This window comes from Gymnoscopelus braueri (genome assembly GCF_963280865.1).
Source record: "Gymnoscopelus braueri genome assembly, chromosome: 20".
Taxonomy (NCBI): Eukaryota; Metazoa; Chordata; class Actinopteri; order Myctophiformes; family Myctophidae; genus Gymnoscopelus; species Gymnoscopelus braueri.
The window spans coordinates 1,559,497-1,586,993 of NC_137622.1; the positions used below are offsets into that span (position 1 = coordinate 1,559,497).

Consider the following 27,497-nt stretch of genomic DNA (forward strand, 5'->3'; position numbering starts at 1 on the left):
AGCTCTGGTGTTGGTAGTTTTCCTAATCCATTCATGGTTGATTGTTGTCAAATCATTTCATACTGTATGAGAGGTTGTGCCTAGGGCTGTCCTCTAAAAGTCGACACGTCGGTTGAGGAGCCTGACGTCGACTTGCATTCCTTGAGTCGAGTCGTCAATGCCATTGGCCAATTAAAAAAATATATATATATTTTAATAATCAAATCGATTATTCGAATACATATAAGTCGAATAAGTCGAATGCTAAAAAAATCACTAATCGTGAATGCCGTAGTGAGTTGTAGATCTGCTATTTTCAAAAAGTCGTGAAATAATGTGACAAATATGATTTAAAAAAAAATTAACAACTGTAATCTTGTATTGGGGTCCCTGGCACAAAATATTTTCAGATGGGGGTCTGCATACACATCCATATTAAAAAGGGAGTCTTTGACATGAGAAAGTTTGAGAACCACTGGTTCTGACTACTACAGACTGTAAGGCAAGCACAGACATAATATAACCTCCCCCGCTTCATGAAAGGTCAAATGTTTGACCTCTGGCATTTTGTTATTCTGCGCAGGTCACATTCCACAGAGTTCAGTTTAATAACCACTTTAGACCTGGCGTCCCTATTTTGGGCAATATCATAACATTTTCTAAACTGTTTCAAATCTCTTATGCCGTATTTCCAGGGCCCAAGAGATGGATTTGGGGTGTTAAAAGATATTATCTGATTAATCAAACTTATATTTCTTATGACATTATGTTTGTTGAGATAATTTGTAAGATCACAATCAGATCGGATATCAAAATGATCCCAATGTTGTTTTGGGGTTTTGAACTAAACCAAAATCTGAATCTGATCCACTCTGATTGGGATAAGATGATTTGTATTAATAAAATAAAAATCTAACTCTTTCAAGATTTTTCAGAAATGTTCCAAAATAGCAGATGTACAACGTGACATGCTGTGAGCTTGTAGATCTGCTATTTTTGAATAGCCAAACGCTAAAATCTAAAATGACACGGATGCTTTCCCGGTTTTAATGGGTTAAAAGTTTTATCCCAGGGCATCAGAAAAGAAATCCTAGATACCACAAACACCACCATTTTGATGAAAGAAAATTTGAGGATGTAATTTGAAATTATTTGAGTCATCGTTTCAGAATGATTTGTCTCGGGCCTGTTATTTGAATTCCATTTGAAACACCACATGGAAGGATGAGTCAGGTTAGGTTTTCGTCATGTTTATATCACGCCCACATTGTGTGAGATCTTTTTTACTGTAAAAGATTTGTCGTTGTTTTTTGTTGTCTTGTCAATATTTCCATTGTGGAGCAGCTCTAGGTTAGGATCAGTAACTCATTACTCTGTGATCTGCATGTAATCCCCTTACTCAGACCTCGGAGGCCTGCGGACAATTATGTGTCCTTTGATGAAGCTGGATTGGTGGCCGATGTGTCATGGCGACGCTCCCTATTGTTTGTGCCTTAGTTAAACATTACCTTCTGCAAAGCCTCAGCCGGCCGCAGGTTGTGCTGGAAAAGTAACTTGAGTACGTTTACTCAAGTACAGTACTTAAGTACAATTTTGAGGTTATTTACTTAACTTGAATATTTCCTTTTTTGCGATACTTTATAGTTCTGATACACTACATTTCGGAGGTAAATGTTGTACTTTTGACTCTACAGTTACTAAACAGGTTTAGATTATTCATGCTAAACATGCATTAACCACTTAAGCCTATTTTAGACTTTGTCTATTCCAAAATAGCCGATGCGACGCGTCATGGGCTTCTAGATCTGATATTTTCAAAAGATCTATTTTGTAATTTTCCTTTGGTACTGTAAGTATATTTTGATGCCAGCACTTTTGTGCTTTTAGTCAAGTGAAACTTTGAATACAGGCCTTCCATTAAGACCTGGAACGCATCTGTGTCACTTTAGATTTCTTTGGCTATTCAAAAATAGCAGATATACAAGCTCATTGCCGCGCTACGAGCTTGTAGATCTGCTATTTTTGAAAAATCGTGGGATTTTTTTTTTTCAAAAAACTTTTAAGGTCCTTACACACCGGCGAATATGCGAATATACGCAAAATTCGGACTCGTTCCGAATAGTTAAAAGACGCTTTTTCGCTTCGCGAAACTGATGTGGACGCTTGCATTGACTTTATAAGGTTTTAAAAAAAAACGTATTTATTCGCATGAAGAATTCGCCCCGGTGTGTAAGGACCTTTAGGATTTAGAATTGTTTTAAGAATTGCCTCAGGTCTTAAAGGGTTAACTTGAGTATTTCCACATTGTGGTACTGCTACTTTTACTTAAGTAAATAAAGAAGTGGGAGTACTTCCTCAGCAGGTTGTCCTGTGACGCCCTGTCGACCACAAGGCCAGGTCACGTGACATTCAGATACTAGCTAGGATACCGTTGCCACGTAAACAGGCTTCACACCTGCTGAGTGTGAGCTGTGTGTGTATGTGTGTGTGTTTGTTTGTATTAAGCTCACAACGCGTCGCAGTGAGCTTGTAGATCTGCTATTTTTCGACTTTGGGCTTACGGTTAACAATGGCAAAATGTATTAAATATAGCATTCATAAAATCGCTCTCCAAAAATGTTCATGTCCTGATTGTCCTCATAAGTATAATAATACAAATGTGTGTGTGTGTGTGTGTGTGTGTGTGTGTGTGAGACTGTGACTCAAGTGTGTACATGTATCTCATGCCAGATTAACCACAGTTACGTAGGCTCGGATCTCTTACTCCTATATATAACATACGAAACGCATGACGTTTTATATGGCTGATTCTTTTTTTCTTTGATACATTATTATATTAAATTAAATAGACAGCCTGAGCTGTTGTCAATTATACACAGTCCACTTTTCCCTCGGTTCAAAGCAGTGGTGGAAAGTAACTAAGTACATTTGCCCAAATACTACACTTGAATGCAATTTTCAGGTACATTTACTTGAGTATTTCTATTTGTTGATACTTTAAACTTACTCTCAGAGGCACTTAATTGACAGCTTTAGTTACTAGTTGCATTGCAGATTTAGTTTAATATTACAAAACATACATTAATCACTTCAGCCCTATTTTATACTAAAGCTATTAGAAAAGAGGCGATTTGTAGATCTGCTATTTTCAAAAACATTTCACAGTTTTTAAACATTGCTGTACTTTTACTTTGGTACTGTATTTATATTTTGATGCCAGTAAGTTTATAGTTCTACTGAAGTCACATTTTGAATACAGGCGTTTTACTTATACAAGAGTGTTTTTATATTGTGGTATTGCTGCTTGTACTTAAGTAAACAATCTTGAGTACTTCTTCCACCACTGGTTAACTGCTCATTAATGTTTATTGTTGTTTCAACTTCTTAATTTGGTCTCTTCCTTTATGGTAGTCCAGTGCTCTGCCGTCAGCGCCCTGCGCACTGAGCCATGTTTGGTCTAGGTGGTTGTCAGCGTGTGAGTTTTGCCCCAGGAAACCCAAATTGACCTGTTTGCAAAGGCTCACGTTGGCGCATGAGATCACCCTTCTCAAAGAGAGATATGCCGTAATGGCCGCCCGGTGCATTGGCATCCAACAGTATTCACCAAAGGAGGCTCTTTAAAAAGCAGTCTGTAATGGCATGCTTAACACCGCCTGTAAAACAGAGCTATTTACAGAACATTTTTATGACTCTGCTGTGATTTTAATTGAGGTCAATGGCTTAGATCAGTCTTCCCCAAATGGCCACGCACTATGTGACTCATTTGCTTTTGGCCTGTGCACTGGAATTGGATTATTAAGTCCAAAACAACATGTTTAGCCCACAGCGGCTCAAGGTTACCCAGAGCAGGGTTTCCCCAAACATTTTCATGACAAGGACCCCCAAATTATTATTTGGCCACGGACTCTCATCTGAAAAGATTTGGTGCCAGGGACCCCCAGAAGAGAATATTTGTGTTTTTCTATATTATTTAAAACTTTTCCCCATCTTTTTTTTTTTCAATACTTCAAAAAACAAGTGAATCTTTGTGAGCTTGTCAATCGGCTATTTTTTAATAGCAAAGTTTAAAGTAGGTTTTAAGTGGTTCAAACTGATTGTGATGCTATATAGACAATTTTTTTGCCGGGGACCCCCTCTGGTACCCCTTCAAGGACCCCCGGGGGTCCTCCACGGACCCTACTTTGAGAACCACTGATCCAGATTATATTTGTCTAACTCCAGATCCAGATTATGAATTGTCTAACTCCAGTCCTTGTCTTCCTCTGTCCCCTCCACAGTATCCATCCTCTGCTGTGTGTTCATGTTGTTCCTGTTCCTATCAGAACTGACGGGATTCATAGCCACTGAAATGTAGGTACCTACACCCTACAGCCACCCAGAAGCACCTCTGAATGACCGCTTCCACACACACACACACACACACACACACACACACACACACACACACACACACACACACACACACACACACACACACACACACACACACACACAGTGTGGTGGAAGAAGTACTCACATTTTTTACTTAAGTAAAAGTATCAATACTACAATGTAGAAATAATCTGTTCCAAGTGAAAGTCCTGTATTCAAAATTTCACTTGAGTAAAAGTACAAAAGTATTGGCATCAAAATGTACTTAAAGTACCAAAAGTAAAAGTACTCATTATGCAGAATGACTAGTGACAAGTGTTCAAAATCTATAAAAACAACGACAGAAAGAATATGGCTGAAGTGTACATAATTGAGTTCCTTTGTTGCCACTCAGGATAACTGTTGCTGCAAAGTGTGCAATCCACTGACTTGATCATTAATGTCACTGCGGTGGTTATGATGATGATGATGATGTGTTCTTCTGGCCCCGTGTCGTAACCGACAAAGCGGAGACAGTTTCTCACAGGAAATTGGCCTCATGCATGCGTCAGCTTCTCAGCGCTATGTTAAGAGGCGACGATTTGGGCAGAGGAGCGACAGGACGGAAATTACACTGACTAGAGATGCATGACAAGTTATTCTCTCGTGATTAGGCTGAAGATGAACTGTTGTACTCAATAAAAATACATGCAGGGAAATATTATATTCTTATTGAAATGGCTCTTCAGTCCAGTTAGATTTATGTTGTTTATTTTTTATTCAACCTCGTCTAACAACTATCCCCTGTCTGTCTGTCTGTGTTGTGTTGTGGGTTTGTTTTGACAGCGTAAATGAGCTGTATGTAGACGATCCCGATAATAACAGTGGTGGGAAGATAGATGTGAGTTTAAACATCAGTTTGCCAAACTTACACTGTGATTGTGAGTATATAAACATATATTAAAATACACCTCTTCATCTCTTCTCTTCATTGTATTTAAACCCACTTTTCCGAATGTATTACTTTCCTTTAAAAAAAACGAACACAAAACAAAATATTGTGTGCTATTATGAGCATCCTGTACAAGTTAATAATGGTGTTTACTACCCATCTTATCAGACTGACTCATTATGTTTTCTCGTTATCGTTTCGTGTGGCATGTCTGTGGAGAACAAATGAGAATGCAGATAAGGAACACAGGTCGTTAAACCAGAAAATGGGTTGTTTAGCTGGCTGTGTTGTGTAGCGTGGTGTTGTCTTTTTCCACTGTTTCACTGGATAATGAATTTATTTTTGGATCGCTTTTCAAAACAAATTACAAAGTGCTGTACAGAGCAAAGTTAAAAACAGCAAACAGAGCAAAAAAACATCTGAAAACAGTAGTGATAACAATTCTAAAATTAGAACATTCACATGTGGAACGGTTAAGAAAACACTTGACATAGAGGTTTTCAAAAGCGACCACTGATAGTGTAAGTAAGTGTCAAAGCCAGGGACCCTCTGACTTCAGGGGTCTGTAACTCTGAGATGGTACAAACGGAACCCTTACGGGTCCATTTGGTTCCTTTTTGTACACTCGCTTTGTGTAAGCTGCATCGTTTTTGTTGATTTCAGAAGGAGAAAAAGAAGCTGAGGGACAGAGAGAACGAGGAGAAAATAAATGTAATAATAAATAGAAACATGTCAGGCATAGACAAAAATCTAAGATATCTGTATTCACATGGCATAATCCAGCTGGTATAGTATGTACATGAGGTTAGACATAAGGTGCTTAAGGTCAGGTGGTAGTACTTTGGTAGTGTTTATGTTACAGTATGATTGGAGAACCAGTACGATTGAAGAAAGCGCGCTCGTTTTTACCACCCACCCAGCACTAGAGGGAGCCACAAGCCAGGCTTGTGCACAAACATATATGGCCACACACACACACACACACACACACAGTCACACACACACACACACACACACACACACACACACACACACACACACACACACACACACACACACACACACACACGCGCACACACACGCGCACGCGCTCATGCTTTTTTTGGTTTATTGAAAGCAGGACTGTTTAGATACTTTTATTGTGTTCTGGCTTTTGTTTTACTTTCTCCCTGACACACACACACACACACACACACACACACACACACACACACACACACACACACACACACAGTGATCCATGAAAAGAACTATTCTGTCCCTATCGGTTTACAAATCAAACGGCGCTGAGTCGACTAGTGGAGCGTCGGCCGGTCACCGCGGGCACTCGCGCCTGGAGGCGCGAGGGCGCGCTTCCTCGGCCTCAAGCTCCACTAAGTCGGCGCGCCGTGCGTGTGAACGCGTGTTCAGCGTTCCCCTCATAGATATTATGGTTCCCCTAGCGTAGCTTCCTGGTTGCTATGTGGGGGGGAACAACAAAAGACAGGTCTCCGTCGGCGCATCAAAGCCCCGCCTCTCCGCGCTCTCCTTCTCCTCCTCCTCGGAGGAGGAGAAGGAGAGAAGGAGAGGACGGGACGGGTTATTACGCGAGGAGGAGGAGGAGGCTCCTCTTCCTCGCGAGCCTCGCGTAATAACCCCCCGCATCGCAGCGCCGTCCTCCTCCTCCTCCTCGCGAGCCTCGCTAATAAACCCTGTCTCGAAAAGCCCTGCCTCGCCCCGAAGGAGCCCCGTGCCTAAAAACGAGCGCTCTGTCTTCAATCGTACTGGTTCTCCAAACGTACTGTGACATTTACACACACACACACACACACACACACACACACACACACACACACACACACACACACACACGCACGCGTACGGACGGTGGTGTACGTGCACCAGAGCAGTACAGTGGTGTTCATATATCACATGGATTAACTTGTACTGTGATGTCATGATAGGTTGCAGTCACGGTTATTATGCTTCTAATGACTCCTCTTTGAAAATATGCCCAACGGCAAAAACACACACACACACACACACACACACACACACACACACACACACACACACACACACACACACACACACACACACACACACACACACACACACACACACACACACACACCATGTGCACCCAAATGCCTGTGGAAAATGCCCGTTTTCAAAAATGGCAAAAACTAAAGTTTGTTAAGAATAAGGTTGAGTTTTAATGTAAACGTGTGCATTTAGTGTGTGTGTGTGTGTATGTGCCATATTTGAATGTTTGTGTGAGTAAGAGAGTGTTATGTTGGCTTGCAGTCACACAGCTGTGGAACATGTGTTTGTAAAGGTCTCATTCTTTGTGTTCCTGCTATTACTAATGCTATGTGAATGTAATTTAATAACTTATGCTATCTGAATGTTGTTTAATTACTAATGCTATCTGAATGTAGTTTTATCAGCATCATATACCATTCATTAGCTGTCTTAACCACACTCCAGTTCACTGGAATGCTGTATTCTGCCCTGCCTCTGCTTTCGTCTTTGAGTTAATATATCGTTACTGTCGGGCAGAAACCTTGTACCTCTACAGTTCAACTTTTTATGTTTATTCACAAATTAATGCCCTACTTTGTCGTTTGACAGTGTCGTGAAAAAGTAGCGAAAATATCCATTCTACAAGCTCACAACGTGTCGCATTGAGCTTGTAGATCACCCAGTTTCATTATTTTAGAAACAAATGAAAGTAAAAGTGGATTGAACAGCACGAGGTACAGTCAGACATTAAGGCTACAAGGATAACCATTGTGGTCCTATGTATTCAATTCATCAACATTGGATAAGAAAATAACATAATAATACATGTCATCAAGAAATACAAAACACTATATGTACAAAGGAGAAAAAAGGAAAAACGGCGACAGTGAATGTCACCTCCTTTATATGGGAATATTTACCTCCCCTTGTGGTCTCCTGATAGATGTTTTTTCAGGCCATGAAAACCATGTGATTTACATCTTTTAATCAATGTTTAATGGATGGTGTCAGAGTAGTAGAATGAGATTTTCCCCATGTTTGTTCAAAAATCAGGTAGTACTAACAAGTTTTAACAAGACCGTGTGACTAAATAACTACATTGGATCCTTTGGAACACAGGTTATTTCTTCCATTTCCTGAAAAAACTGTTTGGGGACATACAAGGTGTCTGTCCGTCCGACAGCGACGACATTGTATTGTGCATCGGGTCATATTTTGCCTTTTTCCAACATCCATCGCCTCAAATTCAACGTGTGCATTAAGAACGAAGACATTGTTTCATCACGGAAAGCTGCTATTTCCATCCGTCTTCACTGTGTATCTGCTTCTCTATGCACCACACTGCCACAGTTACAGACACGCACTCGCTGTGCGCTGACCTTTACAGATTGCCAGAATATGATTTGTGACTTGATGGAAAAGCAGAAAATGTGCAATAATAACCTTTTTGATAATAATCCCCCCCCCCCCCCCCCCCCCCCACACACACACACACCCACACATCCGCTCTATGTGGAAAGGCTTTAAATGTTGAGTGGCCCAGACAGCCAACTGATTGACTTATATTAATGCTCTGTATTTGGAGAGTGTGCCGTTTTGGATTAGACGGCCGAGGATGAACTTGCGTCTCAAATGCCAAAGGTGACTCTTCTTGGTGGCATGTGGCCGCTTCACAGCTTCATCCAGCAGACATTGGTTGGGGGCCAGCTAGCAGTGGTGTAAAGTAACTTAAGTACATTTACTCAAGTACTGTACTTAAGTACAATTTTGAGGTATTTTTTACTTTACTGGAGTATTTCCAATTTTCAGTACTTTTACTTCTACTCCTCTACATCTCAGAGGCAAATATTATACTTTTACTCCACTGCAATTATTTGAAAACTTAAGTTACTATTTACTTTGTAGATTTGGATTATTATGACAAAAATAGCCGATCTACAAGCTCACAATGTTGTAGATCTGCTATTTTCAGAAGATTTTTACACATTTTATGTTTGAAAACTTGTGAAATGGGATATTCTGCACTTTCTACTTTTGGTACTTTAAGTACATTTTGATACCAATACTTTTGTACTTTTACTCAAGTAAATGTTGTGTTCTGGACTTACAGAGTATTTCTACATTGCTGTATTGATACTTTTACTTAAGTACAAAATGCGAGTACTTTTTCCACCACCGCCAGCCAGTCAGTCAGCCAGCCAATACGTAGACGGGGGCTCTGAAAATAAGCCACTGGCAGGCCCAGCGTGCCAACACAGTGCAGGGATGAGAGGGAGGGAGGGGAAGGGTGGGTGTGTGTGTGTGTGTGTGTGTGTGTGTTGGGGGGGTGGGGGGCCACTCAGGGTAAATGGAAAAAGCCAGCAAGAGTGTGACGGAGGGAAGGAGCTATCATGTCCTCGCTGTCGGGTGGAAACCTTGTGTCTTTAACCCTACGTCCATAACTCTTACTATTTAGGAAATGGAAGAAACAACCTGATGGATCCAACGTAGTTATTATTCAGTCGCAAGCTCTTGTTAATACTTTTCATTTTGTCAGTATTTAAATGGCCACTTTTCACTTTCAACAGATTTTTTTGTGTGTGAAAATATCTACAGCCTCACGATGATCCTGTAGGTCGGCTATTTTCGCTGCTTTGCGCAACACTAATGTGCGACGAAGTAGGGCATTGAACAAACATAGTTCATTATGTTTGCAAGGTTTCTGCACCACAGCAACGACCTCACAGGTTCACACAAACACGCGTCCACTTTCTCTCAACTTTCTCTCAGCTCAACCAACAAGTGCTTATTTTTATTTGTTTTTATTTGTTTGACTTCCTGTGAAAACATTGGTACACATTATTTTCTCATCTCTCTCTCCCTCTACTCTCTCTCAATCTCTGTCTCTGCCTCTCTCTCTGTCTGTGTCTCTGTCTGTCTGTCTGTCTGCATGTGGTGATCATCAGTGGTGGGTTTGGACATCCAGGATGAGATGGGTCGTCATGAGGTGGGCCACATAGACAACTCCATGAAGGTGGCTCTGAACGACGGCTACGGCTGCCGCTTTGAGGGCGAGTTCACCATCAACAAAGTAAGTCACGACAACACAACACAACATGCAATCACAGCGTGACGTCTTAAACGACCCGCACTGCAGCGTTCCCCGTTGTGCCTTTGAGCTCCGTCAGGGTGGCATACCTTCTCATGTGGACGCCCCCCCCACGGAGAGGGGGGAGACACCCCCCATTGTTAGGAAAATTGTTCTCTCAATGTCTCATTTCTCAAACTATGTGGGGACGTTTGGCCCTCACAAGTATAGTAAAACGGGTTCACACACGCACACAAGTAATTGCATTAGCCAGCTTACATTACATAGCCTGGCTAGTAGAAGTTTAGGATTAACGTGGAACTGAGCCTGTTAGATTATGGGCTGTGTGTCTACTTACTAGACATTTAATAATAAAAGGGCTGAGCGCTTGCGTGGGGAATGTGGGCAGCCTGCGTATTCAATCTCAAATTGGGCTCCGTTAACCCATTCAGTCCGGGGACGCATCTCTGTCATCTTAGATTTATTTGACTATTCAAAAATAGCAGAGCTACAAGCTCATAGCGCGGCACCTATTTTTTTTTAACCGTGAAAATGTGCAAATCTTTAAATATATATATTTTTAAAGCGAAAAATCTTTGCTTCTGGAGGTCCCTGGAACAACATATTTTACAAATGTTCGCTTTAAAAATATATACTTAAAGATTTGCACAAGATAAAAATAAAAATAAATAGCAGATCTACAAGCTCATAGCGCGGCACCGCCGCGCTATGAGCTTGTAGATCTGCTATTTTTGAATAGCCAAAGAAATCAAAAATGACACGGGATGCGTTCCCCGAATTGAATGGGTTAAATGGAACGAATCACGCTCCGTGTTCAGATTGTCAGCTCTGGGTCCTGGGACCTCTCCAGACGTTGTCTCCAAACAACATCGCCCACGCATTTGCGTCACTGTTTTTCCAGCGCCTCGAAAATGATTAACCCGACAGTTGTACGCTTTAACGCGCCTAACTTTGTTAAAGGTCCTGACGGGAGCGAGTGGGAGAGTTGCCGTGTGAATAATGGGGCCGTTGAGTGGAACACGCCAGGTAGTTAGATGTGTATCCATGCGGAAAGCAAGGGACACGCTGATTTCCCACTGAGTTTTGTATTCTGACCACGGCGTCAACGCACAGAACAGCAGGAGTCACTGTCAATCGGTTGACCCGTGTGTGTGTGTGTGTATTCCGGGTTTCACAAAAATGTAAACTTGGACACCAACTTGCGTTTTCTAACCTGCAAAAGCCACCAAGATTAACTCATTCAGTGCCCGGCTTATTTATGGCAGTTTGGCTCTGAGTGCCATAGCCAAAATTCATTGTAAAAAAAAAAGTGCTTAGGAGCCGAGATACAGCCTTTTTCAGTAAGAAGTTAAACAAAGAGTGAATGGAGCAGAATATTTTCAAAACATGATATCTTGGGTTCTGAATTATTATTTTTTCACTCAGGACTTAAGATGTGGCACTGAATGAGTTAAAACGGATACAAAAAAATTATAGACGGTATGATTTCACCACATGAACCCTATAGGGTCCTTATTGTGGAGACGAACGGTCCACAAAAATAGCTGAGCTTGGTGATCAGCTATTTGAGCTATTTTCTGCTATAGTATATAGGGTTTTCTTTTCTTTCTTTTTAAAGATATTTTTTAGACGACGCAGCAAAGGTCGTCGGGATCGGGATTCAAACTCGCGACACGCTTGTCAGGCTTATATGTTTGCCAATTTCAATTTTCTTTTGTTTAAATTGAAAATGTTATGAAAAAGTGACCTTAAAAAATCAAAAGTCAAATCGAATTGTGGATTTCTAGAATGGATACACCTCTAATGCACTGGTCCTTTAACGGCAGGTCTGGGCACCACCAGGGGATTTTACAGCGTAGCGTCTCTGTCGGGTGGAAACCTCATAAGTCCAAAACTGTTACTTTTCAGGATTCAAATTCAAAAATAGCAGATCGACGAGCTCAAAACAAGCTTGTAGATCTGCTATTTTCGATACGTTTGTGTGACACTGTAGTATGATCAAGTAGGGCTTTAATTTACAAAAAATATGGAGATAAGAGTTTTCTGCCCGACAGCAACGGTATATTGGGGGTCCCAGGGATACAAAATGGTCACACTGGGGGGCGACCTTGAAATGGAAAAAGGTTGAGAATAACGTGTGTGTCTGTGCTCACCTGCAGGTCCCTGGGAACTTTCACGTGTCGACACACAGCGCCACAGCGCAGCCTCAGAGTCCTGACATGACACACACCATCCACCAGCTCACCTTTGGAGAGAAGCTACAGGTCACTCACTCACTCACTCACGCACGCACGCACTCACGCACTCACGCACTCATGCACACACGCACACACGCACACACACAAACGCACACACACCGGCTGACCGTTGGAGAGAAGCTACAGATCTGAAATGTCACCTCCTGTACTGTTTGTTTCCTGTTCCTTCCTATCTCACTTCCTGTCTTATCTTGCTCTCTATCAGCCCAAAAATAACCCAGCTACGATCTCCAGCTCGTATGGGATTTATTTTTAGCACGCAACACCGTCACATGGCAAAGTGTAAATTTGGTTACGCACACAACTTGGATCTACGCACAACACACACACACACACACACGCACACACAGTGATAGACACCATCAGTGTAGGTTATATAAATACGTATGTCTTTGCTCTCCCTTGTCTCACAGGTACATAAAGTACAAGGTGCATTCAATGCGTTAGGAGGAGCTGACAGGATGGCATCAAACCGTACGTCTGCATGCTTCATTCTAATCTGTACATGTTTAGATACCAGTGATTCAGGACACCCAGTTCCATATGCATTGGTCCACGGACCCCCATGTGATACAATATTTTCGTCGGGCAGAAACCTCTTATCTCTCCATATTTTGTCTTTCGTGAATTACTGCCCTACTTGATCATACTACAGCGACACACAAAAGCATCAAAAGTAGCAGATCCACAAGCTCGAAACGCGGCAGAGACTATCCCCAAAATATGAAGAAAAAAACACAAAACACTCATAATGACTGTTTTATTTGTCTCGCATCACAAATGAAAATCATTTAGGGGTTTCAGCACAGAGCCTTCTCCAGAGCATCAGTGGTTTGAGTCAGCGTTCTGTCATGATTGTTGCGTGCTAACGATGAGTCTTAAATGTATGTACTTGTATGACCTGATTATGAATTGAATACATAGGGCCTCAATGAAACAAGCCCTCAGGGATTTTCTTGTTATCCTTTTAGCATTGCTTGCGTAATTGTACTAATTTCAAAGACTTGGAAAAAAATTAGTAAAAATCGCTTCTCAATGAGCAAAATCAAGTCAGTTATTTGTTCTACATATTGGTTTTCGATATATTTTCGGTTTATTTGCCCAGCCGCACTGTAGCTGACTATGTTGTGAGGAGGACACTCTCCCTGTCCCAGCCCAGTTGGCAGACATGGGAATTCTGGGAAGAAGAGTCTTTTTATGGTGTGTTTACATCTGATGAAGCTTTTCCAAGTAGCTAAATGTTGAGCAATCACTTACGGGTCAGTGGATGAGTTAAGAGGGAGGCATAGTAACGTGTGGAGGCCATTATGTTAACAAGCCGAGTCCATAAACGACATCCCTGTACGTACACCACGTAATGTCCCACCCAAAGGCTCTGTTATTTTTTTTATTTGAATCCTGAAAAGTAACAGTTTTGGACTTCCAGATGTTTTTTTTGTATATCTCTGGGACCCCAATCTACAGCGTTTAATTAAAGCTGCACTATGTAACTTTCCTGTGCAGCTTTAACTTGAACTTTGTGCAGCTTTAACTTTCCTTTCCTTACCCCGGATCTGAACCCGGGTCTCCTTCGACAGAAGAGCAGACAGACCAAATACAACCATACAAGTTACATTGTATTAACATACTAACATTATACCATACAGATTGGACAAAATAACATTACAGTTACCTAATACAGCTTTTACCAATTTGGTCCCATCTGTACACTCAGTTTACAGACCCATAAGGATTTGGTTTGGACCTCAAGTTGAGAACCACAACAACGTGACAGCGCTGCAGTCAGAAGTGTGTCTCTTGAGCATGGCTGCTGGCCCACGCTGCATGGTGTGATCAAGAGACACCTAGTGGCCAGTCATGGAATAGAACTTCCACTAAATGGAAAGTGTGAATCTTAACAGCTCACATTGTGCCTCAAGTACAGTAAATGACTGGTTTCATTAGGTTGCGTCATTTGCTGAATCAAGCATCAATTTTTAGGTTACTTTTTTAAAAAAAGACATGTTTTATATAATGTCATTTGTATTTCCTTTTGTTTGTCATTGCAGCTCTGGCCTCACATGACTACATATTGAAGATTGTTCCAACGGTTTATGAACATCTGGGAGGCAAACAGAGATTCTCATACCAGTACACGGTAGCCAACAAGGTATTGTTGCATTTCCAACGTGTGTGTGTGTGTGTGTGTGTGTGTGTGTGTGTGTGTGTGTGTGTGTGTGTGTGTGTGTGTGTGTGTGTGTGTGTGTGTGTGTGTGTGTGTGTGTGTGTGTGTGTGTGTGTGTGTGTGTGTGTGTGTGTGTGTCTGTCTTTTCCTTTCTTCTGTTCAGGTTGAATCAGGTCCCCATTTTACGGGAATCTTTCTTTTTTTGTGACCACATACTTGATTTATAGTGCAGTTTTTTTTAATAAGCACATTTAAAAAATAAAGCACACATTGCTAGACTTGAATAGAAATATTTATTAGAAAATACATTTACAACACTGATTCCTGTTGATATTGTGTCTTAACAACGTAGTTCAAAAGCTACTGAAAAGTAGCTTTTGAACCATTTGTAAGTGGAAGCATATAGCCTATATCCAACCTTGATAAAGCACAAAAAAAAAACTTAATGAGGATATATTTTCTTTTTGAAACACCCTCCCCTTCCCCACTTCGGGTCCTGACCCATAGTTTGAGAACCGGTGGGTGGGACATTACGTAATATGTGGTGTACGTACAGGGATGTTGTTTATGGACTCGGCCTGTTAACATATGGCCTTCACACGTTACTATGCCTCCCTCTTAACTCATCCACTCAACCGGAAGTGACTGCTCACCCTTTAACTACTTCTGGTAAAGCTTCATCAGATGTCAACACACCATAAAAAGACTCTTCTTCCCAGAATTCCCGTGTCCCCCAACTGGGCCGGGACAGGGAGAGTGTCCTCCTCACAACGTTGTCACAGCTACAGTGGGGGCTGGGCAAATCGACCGAAAATATATCGAAAACCAATACAGTATGTAGAACAAATAACCGACATAACCCATTCAAACCGGGAAAGCATAGACCTGTGTGTGTCATTTTAGATTTTAGCGTTGGCTATTCAAAATAGCAGATATACAAGCTCCACGGCATGTCACCTCGTGCCACGCTGCGAACTTGTACATCTGCTATTTTTGAACATTTTTTTTTTTATCGTGAAAGTGTTTGAAAAATGTTGAATAATTTAGAATTATTAGAAGTTTGAGAACTACCCATTTAGAAGGCATTTGTAGAATCGGCCTCCGGTCTAAATGGGTTAATGTTGCTCATGCAGGTTAATCAAAAATAATTGAGAAGCATTATTTTTCTTCCCCAAGTCATAAGACTTTGTAATTAGTATAATTACTGCTAAAAAGCATAACAAAAAAAGACCTGAGGGCTTGTTTCCATTGAGGTCCTATGTATTCAATTCTTAATCAGGACATGCGTCATACAAGTACATACAGTTAGACTCATCGTTAGCACGTGACAATCATGACAGAACGCTGACTCATGCGTCCAAAACTCGTACTTTTCAGGATTCAAATTCAAAAGTAGCAGATCTACAAGCTGTGGATCTGCTACTTTTAATGCTTTTGTGTGACGCTGTAGTATGTTCGCTGTAGTAGGGCGTTATTTACGAAAAAACACAACAAGTTAAAATATGGAGATAAGAGGTTTCTGCCCGACAGCAACGATATAGAAAAGCATTCTTTGATACTCAAGTCTGTGAATTACTCAGTAAGGTTTTGATGATTGTTAATTTGATTGAATCTTATCTATCAATCTGATGAGCTCATCAACGTCACATGATCTAATATCATTTTTATCCTGTTGCATAGTTCTGATTCATGGTGTCATTCATGAGTTGTTTAATAGACAGAGTTCACATTGGCTGAGCATCTATACAAACACAAAATGATAATAAGGACTTATGTGACTTGACTTGCGCTTGTCTTGAATAACTTGAGACTTGACTTAGACATGTCTCTAATAACTTGAGACTTGACTTGGACAAGTCTCTATTCTCTAATGCCTTGAGAATTGACTTGCATTTAGTTTTGAAAGTGGTCAGTTCGGTGTTGAAGGTGCTCAATGAAAGACCTGTTGTGTAACCAATACGTCTTTATACCTTTCAATCCAGGAAAACATCTGTCATTTCATGTTTTCATCAGCTACAGAGGCTGAGAAATAATTGACAATTCTGATTGAGAAGCCGTTTTTAGAATTGGCCTTATAAAGAAAAGCTAGCTTTATTGTTCTGGCATATGCACAGAGGACTGTTTTGGCTTGTAGCCTCTGTCAGGGTGTGACGAAGGCTACAAGCCAAAATGTGTTGCTGCTGCATGTTTATAGCCTAAAGTCCCCTGTAGATATGGCTTAACACTAAAGGTATTTTAAACTTTTTTTTCCTTTGCCTTGAATCTTTTCTTCTGACTTGAGTGTTGTCTTGGACTTGCACTGAAAGACCCTTCTGTGTTTAAGTCCAATTAAAGGGCAAACAATTTCATGTTATTATTTGTGAGACACAATTCAAGGCACTCATGGCCCACTGTATGTGGACCAAAAGCATGGTCTTCTATGACATAGAAATGACATCACAACTCATTGGAGCACGCGCACTGTATGTTTAAATGTCTAATACGTCATTGTGTGTGTGTTCCCTCCCTGTATAGGAATACGTGGCTTACAGCCACACAGGAAGGATCATCCCAGCTATCTGGTTCAGATACGACCTCAGTCCCATCACAGTCAAATACACAGAGAGAAGACCGCCTCTGTACCGCTTTATTACCACTGTGAGTTAACAACTCCATGACTTTATTCTCACCTTCTCTAGAATACATTTCAATAAAGGCCTTTAAGCTCTCTTGAATACAGACCTTAGATATTGTTGCTGTCCGTCGAAAGCCGTTAAAGAAACCTGTGTTACAATTTAGTACTTTTCATTGGTTAATATTTATAAATTCCACAGACAGACTTAACCCCTTTCTCTTTACCTTAAAAAATGTGCTAAGCAAAACGGATGTACAAGCTCAAGTGTCGTGTGTATGACCCAGTAGGGCATTCATTTACCAAATTAAAAATATATGGAGATATACGGTAGGTTTCTGCCCAAAATCGAGCCTTATAAATGGCTCAACAAACGGTGCCTATTTGTACACACTAGTGGTCTGAACTCTGAAGGCGATTTTCAACCAGGACACACAGACCTCTGTTGAGTTCACTCACCATGTGTACTTTTGGTGTATTTATGGGTATTTCAGTCTAACGAGCATTAAGAAATAAGCTCTCAAAATGTTTCCCCTCTGGCCTCAGGCACGATCCCCTCACCTGACCCGTGTTGAGCAATGAATGTGTTGCGCAGCCGGTCCTCATCGGGTCATCAGGACCTCATCAAGAGTTCAAGCTCATGGATAATGCAGTCATGACAATACTGGCTGCCTAAGTGATGAGCCACTGTCTTGTTTGCCCTGTGCACATTTATTTTATCATGACTTCAAACATGAGGAAAGTAAAGGCAGATGACTAGCATGACTTATAGCGAGTTCATGACTCAGTGCTCAAGATTGCAGAGTCGAGCCTTGACAGGGCCCGCTTCGGAGTCCAAACTCATACTTATGTGGTCGTGTAATGGTGGAATGAGGCGGAAACGGGCGGATTGTGAAACAAACACGGATCATCACATCCAGAAGAGGAAATGGTCTGTTGGGTTGGACAGCCAGACCCATTTATCTATAGGGAGAATAATACCTGGGCACTTCAGGAGAGACTACCCAAATAAAATATGCTGGACGTACAGTATACGTATTTATTGTTTTGCGGGGGTGACTGACGTTTCGACTTGCGTCTTCCTCAGTCACCCTGTTTGACTCTGAGGAAGACGCAAGTCCAAACGTCAGTCACACCTGCAAAACAATAAATACGTGCAGATCAGTCGAGTGCACCAGTATTTTTTTGGGGTAATCTCTTTTTGGGGTAATCTACCTGGGAACTGAAGTTCCCAGGTATTCTCTGATTCAAGTTGTCCCTGTTGAGCACCGACGAGCCCTTCTACCTTCAACTGGCTGAAGCACGCTGAACTTCTCTTTTTTTGTACCCATTTATCTATAGGTTTGGCCGATATGTCGGTGTCGGCTAGGGCTTTCACCAACTAGTCGACTAGTATAACCACTAGTCAACCTTGTTGGTACTAGTCGAATAGTTGAAAAACTTGTTTTAGTGCCATAGTAATGGCCCATTACTATTATTATTATCCTCCTTATTTTTATCAAAGGGGGTCAAAAGTATGCCCAATAATAGCCTATTATTGGGCAATAACCCCCTTTTGAGGATCCTTGGAGACGCTGCTGTGCTGCTGTGCCAGAAGCACTTCCCTTAAAACGGCATGAAAATAAAGGCAGGAGGATAATAATAATAGTAATGGCATTAAAACAATGGCAAAAAACTAGGCTAGTCGACTACCACTGGGTCAAATTAGTCGACCAGTAAAAATCTCTAGTCGTGAAAGCCCTAGTTAGGATAATTCCTTTAACAGGTCCTTTCATGAAAGTCCTTGCGGTCTTGTTTACAATGAGGGCCTGTGAGCAATTAGGGGTTAAGAGTCTTGCTCAGGGACAAATTTCATTTCATCGACACATTTGCTGGCCTGGCCTGGAATCGTACCTGGGGCAACCAGGGCCTCTGGCTCCCTAGGCGGGCTCACTAACCACTAGTGTCGGCCATTATTTAACTTCTTTGACGACATCGATTTGGTATCGACAATTCCGATGTGTACCGATTTTTGTTGTTATAGGTGAACATATACAAATGTTTTCAAACATAGCCGATCAGTCTTTATTTGTCACATCACATGTACAAGTAAAAGCGGAATTTGCGCAGGCAGTTAAAAAGAAATAAAAGGGCTCTGTTGTGTTGATCAGTGGTTCTCAAAGTGTGGTGTGGGGACCCCAAGGGGTTCTACAGAGGGTTTCAAGGGCTCCCCAGCAAAATGAGTTAATATCACATCAATATCAGATGAACCACTTTAAAGCTACTGTATATGCATTCACCATTGAACATTTTTTTTTATCTTTACATATTTTTACAAGTTTGAGAACCACTGGTGTTGATACTGACTGATGGACTATTATGTATGGACAATTAAGCCTTTTATCCATGGATTATTTTGCAGATCTGTGCCATCATCGGAGGAACATTCACAGTGGCCGGCATCATTGACTCCTGCATATTCACCGCCTCAGAGGCCTGGAAGAAGATCCAGATTGGCAAAATGTCCTGAGTACGGTTTAGTGTTTACCGAAACCCCCACAAACGTATATTTATAACTGCAAAGGGTGCTAGCCTGATTAGCCGAATCTGATGCTGCTCACACCATGCAATTTGTTGAGATCAAAGCACGACTTAGGATTAGTTTAGGATTAGTTTTTAAGTGATAGGAATAGCCGTGAGGCTACATGGCTGTAGGCTACATCTCAATGTGCGAAACCTTCTCGGTTCATTCTAGTTCTTCACTGCATCTGGCCCACTGACTCGTTGGGGTACATCAAGTATCGTTGCAGAAACCTTCTTATGGCCAAAACCGTTACTTTTCAGGAAATGGAAACGTATTTAGTTACAACAAGCTCCTGTTGATTGTACTGTTCGTTGGTTAAATATTCACAAAACCCACAGACAGTCATTTGCAGAAAGTTTCAAAACGTTTTGTAAATACAATCTTTTAGCTCACAAGATGTTGCGTGACTCGCAATGCATTGTGATCTTCTTGTAGTTTGTCTATTTTAAAAGCAAGTAAGTAACAGTGTTGTACTTTTGTACAACACTGTTACTTTCCAGGATTCAAATTCAAAAGTAGCAGATCCACAAGCTTGTGGATCTGCTACTTTTGATGCTTTCCGTGTGACGCTGTAGTATGATCATTAGTAGGGCATTTGAAAAAACACCAAAAGTTAAAATATGGAGATACAAGGTTTCTGCCCGACAGCAGCACACTGTTTCTCCTCAGTCAATAGTGTGAGAAAGGAACCAGAAAGCCCTTGTGTGAGTTGTTAGCATTGAGATGCAGTCTATGTACGCTGTGTGTATGAATGACCCCCATGTGACATGGGGGTCGATTGAAGGAAATCTTTGGCTGATGTTCGTGTATCGTTTGAACCTGTGCTCTTGTGCTCTTTTACATGGACTGTACTGAACTTTCAATGATCCTATTGTTACTATTACTTTCCACAGTTGTTAAAAAAAGACACGAACGCTATCCAAAACATAAAAGTGCCAAGATATGACTTGTGCAAAGGGAATCATCTTTTTTGTGTACACATCTGTTTGATGTCAATTGTTCAAACTGCGTGCCTTTGAGTTCTACCATGTATTCTTTTACGTCCCGTAGGCGCACTTTCTCAACATCGGGACCTTGGACTACCAGGGGTCCAAATGGACTATTTTGGGTCTGTAGTTTACAAATGGACCCGTTTCAGAGTTGAATAAATTCGGAGTATTTTACAGTGTAGATTGTGGTCCCAAAAAATGTAATGAGAAAGGTTGAGAATCACTGACGTAGAGTTAAAGGGATAGTTCCAAAAATTACTTATTTTCTATCGATTAGTCACCCTACGGACTCTTTGTGTCTCCTACCGGAACCGCTGCCGGTCATCAAATTATTGGCTTAGGAATGTGACAAAAACAAAAAAATATCCATGAATTCAAGTCTCCATGGGGTGACTAATTTTGGGGTGAACTATCACTTAAAGGCCTTTTAATCCTCCAAGGCCACTGGCTTGACTTTCTCTTTGAGACGTCACTGTCTTGAAGTATCTCTTTGTAAAACCAGTATTTACACAGATTCTTATTACTGTACGTCTATTACAACAACAGTATGTGTATTGTCTATTCTTTGCAGTCAGACGAACTGGCCAATTTAGACCGTGAACGTTGTTATCTCTCAATCAACCTGACTGCCGTATGTATGACCTTACTGTAGATGTTGAATGTCCTTATTTCAACATATTCCTTGATGAAAGAGAAGAAAATGTTGTTTTTTTGTTGGAAATGTCAGTTGTTGGCCTTTATTACAATAATTGTTGCTGAATGTCCTATTTTTTTATTTTGTCCTAAGAAGAAAATGTTGTTCGTTTTTTATTTTGTGTGATTTATTTGTTGATTGTCAGTTGTATTATAGTATGTCTTTTTTATTTAGACAGATGTGAATATGAAATTCCATGAGCTTGTAATGAAGTGTGGGGTTTGTAAAAGAGGTGACATGTCAGCTATAAGACTTGTTTCTCAACGTCTGGTGCGGGGCCCACTAGGGGTCGCAATGGACCCTTGACGGTCTGTATTTGGTTCCATTTATACGCTCTGAGTTACAGACCCCATAAGGATCCATTTGGACCCTTGGTGGTCCCTGGACCCAACGTTGAGAAACGGTGAGCTTTATAATAGGTTTCCAATATTTTCTTCATTGTCTCTTTTTACCATGGTTACCATAGCAACCCAGATCTAGGACAGCGATAAACAAATGTTTTCATAACTGGTCTTTCGGGTCTTTTGAGGTCATTTTGCTCTTTCAGTTTTTCTTTGCATCTCAAGTTACTTTGTACTGCCTTCCTGTTACTTAAGTAAAGGTACTTTACAAATCAATGTGCTTTCGTTCCATTGGCTACACTAATCTCTGTAGCAGCACACAGACTGGGTCAAATAACAGCATGTCTTCTTGTTTATGTCAGACTTCATGTGGTCATTTGATGATGGCAGTCGTTATGACATACTGTACCTACTGTGATGTATGACTCTGTATTTTTCAGCCTGATTCGACCCACATTCACTTCCTTTCTTGCCTCTAGGGAAGAGGCTAACTGATGACCGCATCCTTGCCTTAAATCTGAGCAATCCAAGCCCTGTTGACTTTCATTTAAAAAAACAAAGTTAAATACGTCACTAGGTGACGCGTTGTAGATCTTGTGAATCGGCCATTTTTTGTGACGCTATTTGGTGTAGGTGGGAAAAAGCGGTCCAAGTACAGAGCCAACTCGGGTCCAGTTTACTAATTCTCGAGGGTTTAAGGCAGGGGCTCTTCAACGTTTTTCAGGCAAAGGACCCCTTTGCTGAGAGAGAGAGATGAAGCAGGGACCCCCACCCCCCATTACATATTGGATTCATGTTAATGTGTATTTTCAGACATTTAACAACTTAAAACGAGCTCAGTTTTTTTCACTAGTTTGGGTCACGGGTAGCTCTGGTCCAGAGCGTTAGCGAGTTCTCTCTTAACGCCCTGGACCAGAGCTAGGTCACGGGGAGACTTAACATTTCTCTTTTGGGTCTTGAGCTAAATATTTTGGGAACCACTGTTCTAGTTAACTCAAACTAATTAAATAAGGAAAACTAGAATTGACAAAACATTTTTGTTAACTGAAATAAAAACACAAAGTAAAAAACGAAATGCAAATAAAAACGATGTTAAAACTGCCATGAAGTGGTGTTACATCATGTCAGATAGTTGCTAGTTTCCCTGAGCCAGAAGGTACAGTCATGCACAGCTGTGTGTGTGTGTGTGTGTGTGTGCGCGACAACAATGTCACAAGGCCGTTCAACTGTCATTAACTGCCACGGCGTACGTGTGGCTCAGATAAGAGGTGCTTTAGGGTGACTCACTCCTTGTCATCCTGCCTTTTCAAGCCTTTTGTTTACCTCCAACCTACTCATCCCTGCTGCCTCACAGCACAGCACTGTGTATCCACCCTCCTCCACCTCCCTGGGGAATGAGGTCACCAACCTGGCACGGCAGATACAACCGAGAACGTGATACTTAACCCACCTTTTGGAATTTTGGTATCATGGTCAATATCATGGTCAGTATCATGTTCAGTATCATGGTCAGTATCATGTCAGTATAATGGTCAGTATCACGGTCTGTATCACGGTCAGTATCATGGTCAGTATCATGGTCATGGTCAGTATCATGTCAGTATAATGGTCAGTATCATGGTCATGGTCAGTATCATGTCAGTATCATGGTCAGTATCATGGTCATGGTCAGTATCATGTCAGTATAATGGTCAGTATCATGGTCATGGTCAGTATCATGTCAGTATCATGGTCATGGTCAGTATCATGGTCATGGTCAGTATCATGTCAGTATAATGGTCAGTATCATGGTCATGGTCAGTATCATGTCAGTATCATGGTCAGTATCATGGTCAGTATCACGGTCAGTATCACGGTCAGTATCACGGTCATGGTCAGTATCATGGTCAGTATCATGTCAGTATCATGTCAGTAACATGACAGTATCATGGTCAGTATCATGGTCATGGTCAGTATCTTTTTTGATACATTTATCACACTCTTTTTGAATAACATTTAATGTCTAAATGTCTTTCATGTCTTCCTCGCTCACTCCAGCCATCTGCATGTCCTCTGTAACCGCATCCACAATCGAGGAACCCAGTAGGAAGGACCTATACCCCACACATTATCCCATTATTTGGGTGAACTACTGTATATGAACCATTCCCTAACCCCGCTCTCCACATTTAGTAGGGGGTACTAAGTGAAAAATCGTTACGCGGCGGATAAAAGCATGAAATTTGATACAGATGTCCCTTGGGTCATCCTAAAACATCCTAGAAGGGGTGCCCAAAAAAATCTTAAACAGGAAGTGAGTTATGGACAAAATCCAAAATGGCCACCTAAACTGTTGACCGTTGACTCAAAAGACACCAAAATAATCTCCAAAAAGCATAAAATGTGGCACACATGTCCTTTGGGTCATCCTAAGACATCCTAGAAGGGGAGCCCAAAAAAATCTGAAACAGGAAGTGAGTTATTGACCAAATTGAAAATGGCCGCCTAGTGTTGTCGATTGACTCAAAAGACAACTAAAGAATCTCCAAAAAGCATAAAATTTGGCACACATGTCCCTTGGGTCATCCTAAGACATCCTAGAAGGGGTGCCCAAAAAAATCTGAAACAGGAAGTGACAGTCACTTAGTGGTAGCAGGGACAACATCTTAACTGTTGTGTGACATGCAGGTAGCAGGGACAACATCTTAACTGTTGTGTGACATACAGGTAGCAGGGACAACATGTTAACTGTTGTGTGACATGCAGGTAGCAGGGACAACATCTTAACTGTTGTGTGACATACAGGTAACAGGGACAACATCTTAACTGTTGTGTGACATGCAGGTAGCAGGGACAACATGTTAACTGTTGTGTGACATGCAGGTAACAGGGACAACATCTTAACTGTTGTGTGACATACAGGTAACAGGGACAACATCTTAACTGTTGTGTGACATGCAGGTAACAGGGACAACATCTTAACTGTTGTGTGACATGCAGGTAACAGGGACAACATCTTAACTGTTGTGTGACATGCAGGTAGCAGGGACAACATCTTAACTGTTGTGTGACATGCAGGTAGCAGGGACAACATGTTAACTGTTGTGTGACATGCAGGTAGCAGGGACAACATGTTAACTGTTGTGTGACATGCAGGTAACAGGGACAACATCTTAACTGTTGTGTGACATGCAGGTAACAGGGACAACATCTTAACTGTTGTGTGACATGCAGGTAACAGGGACAACATCTTAACTGTTGTGTGACATGCAGGTAGCAGGGACAACATGTTAACTGTTGTGTGACATGAAGGTAGCAGGGACAACATGTTAACTGTTGTGTGACATGAAGGTAGCAGGGACAACATCTTAACTGTTGTGTGACATGCAGGTAGCAGGGACAACATCTTAACTGTTGTGTGACATGCAGGTAACAGGGACAACATCTTAACTGTTGTGTGACATGCAGGTAGCAGGGACAACATCTTAACTGTTGTGTGACATGCAGGTAGCAGGGACAACATGTTAACTGTTGTGTGACATGAAGGTAGCAGGGACAACATCTTAACTGTGTGACATGCAGGTAACAGGGACAACATGTTAACTGTGTGACATGCAGGTAGCAGGGACAACATGTTAAAGGGATATTTCACTTTCAAAAAAACTTTGGGTCATTTTATCGTCTACTCAGGCTTTTGTGAGCCCCCCAGACCGTTTTTAAGGGGGGGGGGGGGGTGCTGGTCTGTGTGTCTTTGATCTTCTGCTTTCCCGCACAAGGTTGCAACTTTGTTTAATTTCAAGCACGAGAACCTGTCTGCTCCCACACTCCAAGCACGAGAACCTGTCTGCTCCCACACTCTCCTACATTTTTGGGGCATTAAAACGCTATGGAGTTGTGCCCCAATAGAGGGCTTGATCTCTGGTCATATGAAGATTTGTACAATATATTATGTATTGGTAATCATTCATAGGGTCTTTTAAAAGTTTTAGAAAACAATTAAGTATATTTGGCATTGACAATATATCACTTAGAAAAGGATTAATGTGGAAGGTCATCTTATTCAGAGTGGTTTTTAAGACAATTTTGGGCATTTAGAGTTGTTTAAAAAATATTTAAGACATTTTTCATGGGTTATTTTTGCCAAATCCTTTAATATCAGTCTATTTACTATAAATGTAAAAGTTATATTTAGCACAATCAGCCAAAATGTCAGAATTATATCAACTTTTAGGAATCATGGGTCATTTCTGGCGGCCATTTTTGATTTTTCCTTTAAAAAACCCTTTAATGGGTCCAAATTTTTGAGCACCCCTTCTGAGATGATGAGATACATCCTAAAGAGTGCGTGTACCAAATTTGGTGCTTTTATCCGCCGCGTAACGATTTGGCCATTTTTTGTGCTTAGTACCCCCTACTAATTCTATTATTATCTCCCATGTCACTTTTATTCTAAAGAGACAAAGATGACAGCTTTCATAAAGAAGTAATATTGCTTTATTTCTTTCCCATATGGGACACATTTTGTACAAATAAACAAAGGAAGAATACTCTGTATATAAAAGATAAAACATATAACTGGATGAATATAAAATACTCAGGGTTTGTTTTTTGACTTATGGTGCCATCCAGTGACTGGTTAGGGAAACTTCAGGCACATAAAGCTGTCCATTTATTTCAAAGGCAGCGCCTTCAAAATAAAAGGGCATTGAGATGATTGAACAGCTGGTCTCAGGTCAGTTCAGAGGGATCTAGAGCAGTGGTTCTCAAAAATTTCCACGCCAAGGACCCCCAAAAGTATATCTGTTCGAAAGGATTTTGTGCCAGGGACCCCCATGAAGATCTGTGTTAAAATGTGTATTTGCTGGTGACGCCCCGGACCCCACTTTGAGAACCACTGTTCTAGAGGCCATGCAGGCTTTCCCTCCAGTAACTATATACAATGATTATATATATTTTCTTCACAAATAGGCAGTTAGCTAATGGCTCTATTTTGACTACTAAGGGTTAACCCAGAATCTACCATAAACTGAAACTGAACTGTTTTCCAGTTTAAGGAGGACCACCCCTTAAGGGCGAAGTGCGATATAAAAAACGTATAAACTTGAAAAATATAGAAAATAGAAATTAGTAATAATCTACAAACTCACAAAGCGTTGCGAGTGCGACGCTATTTGTGAACACTATGGAAAGTACAAATTCTGAGTTACCAGAACTCAGCAGGTTTAGTACTACCTCCTGAGCAAGGCGCAAATCAGGTTCCGAGAACCTTATCCGAAACCGAGCCGTATAGCGTATGGAACCGACTCCAGAACCTGTAGAAATACTGTGCGTTAACACGGCACAGTTCTCTGAGTTCCCGTAGTCAAAAAGAGCCATAAATATCAGTGCTATTTTTTACAAAGATGTTTGAAACGCTGACAGACTTGCCTCAACCCGAGACTCCACAGCGTGGCAGTGATTTTGGTTCTATTACCTTCTCCTTACAATGATGTCCTCCTGGGCTTTATCAAGGATAGGTGGGACCA

The 27,497-nt window shown here is 41.2% G+C and overlaps 2 protein-coding genes across 3 annotated transcripts in view; one reads left to right on the forward strand and one right to left on the reverse strand.

Annotated features, from left to right (window-relative positions):
* ergic1 (endoplasmic reticulum-golgi intermediate compartment 1) overlaps positions 1 to 22,269 on the forward strand; it is a 36,179-nt gene extending 13,910 nt beyond the window's left edge. The window contains exons 3-10 of the mRNA XM_080416483.1: positions 4,257 to 4,329; positions 5,176 to 5,270; positions 10,231 to 10,355; positions 12,533 to 12,637; positions 13,045 to 13,105; positions 14,680 to 14,780; positions 17,310 to 17,432; positions 19,808 to 22,269. Coding sequence (XP_080272609.1) covers positions 4,257 to 4,329; positions 5,176 to 5,270; positions 10,231 to 10,355; positions 12,533 to 12,637; positions 13,045 to 13,105; positions 14,680 to 14,780; positions 17,310 to 17,432; positions 19,808 to 19,915 — 791 coding nt within the window. The 3' untranslated portion in view covers positions 19,916 to 22,269. The remainder of the gene's footprint in view (positions 1 to 4,256; positions 4,330 to 5,175; positions 5,271 to 10,230; positions 10,356 to 12,532; positions 12,638 to 13,044; positions 13,106 to 14,679; positions 14,781 to 17,309; positions 17,433 to 19,807) is intronic.
* flt4 (fms related receptor tyrosine kinase 4) overlaps positions 1 to 27,497 on the reverse strand; it is a 281,476-nt gene that overhangs the window by 97,449 nt on the left and 156,530 nt on the right. The window lies entirely within an intron of this gene.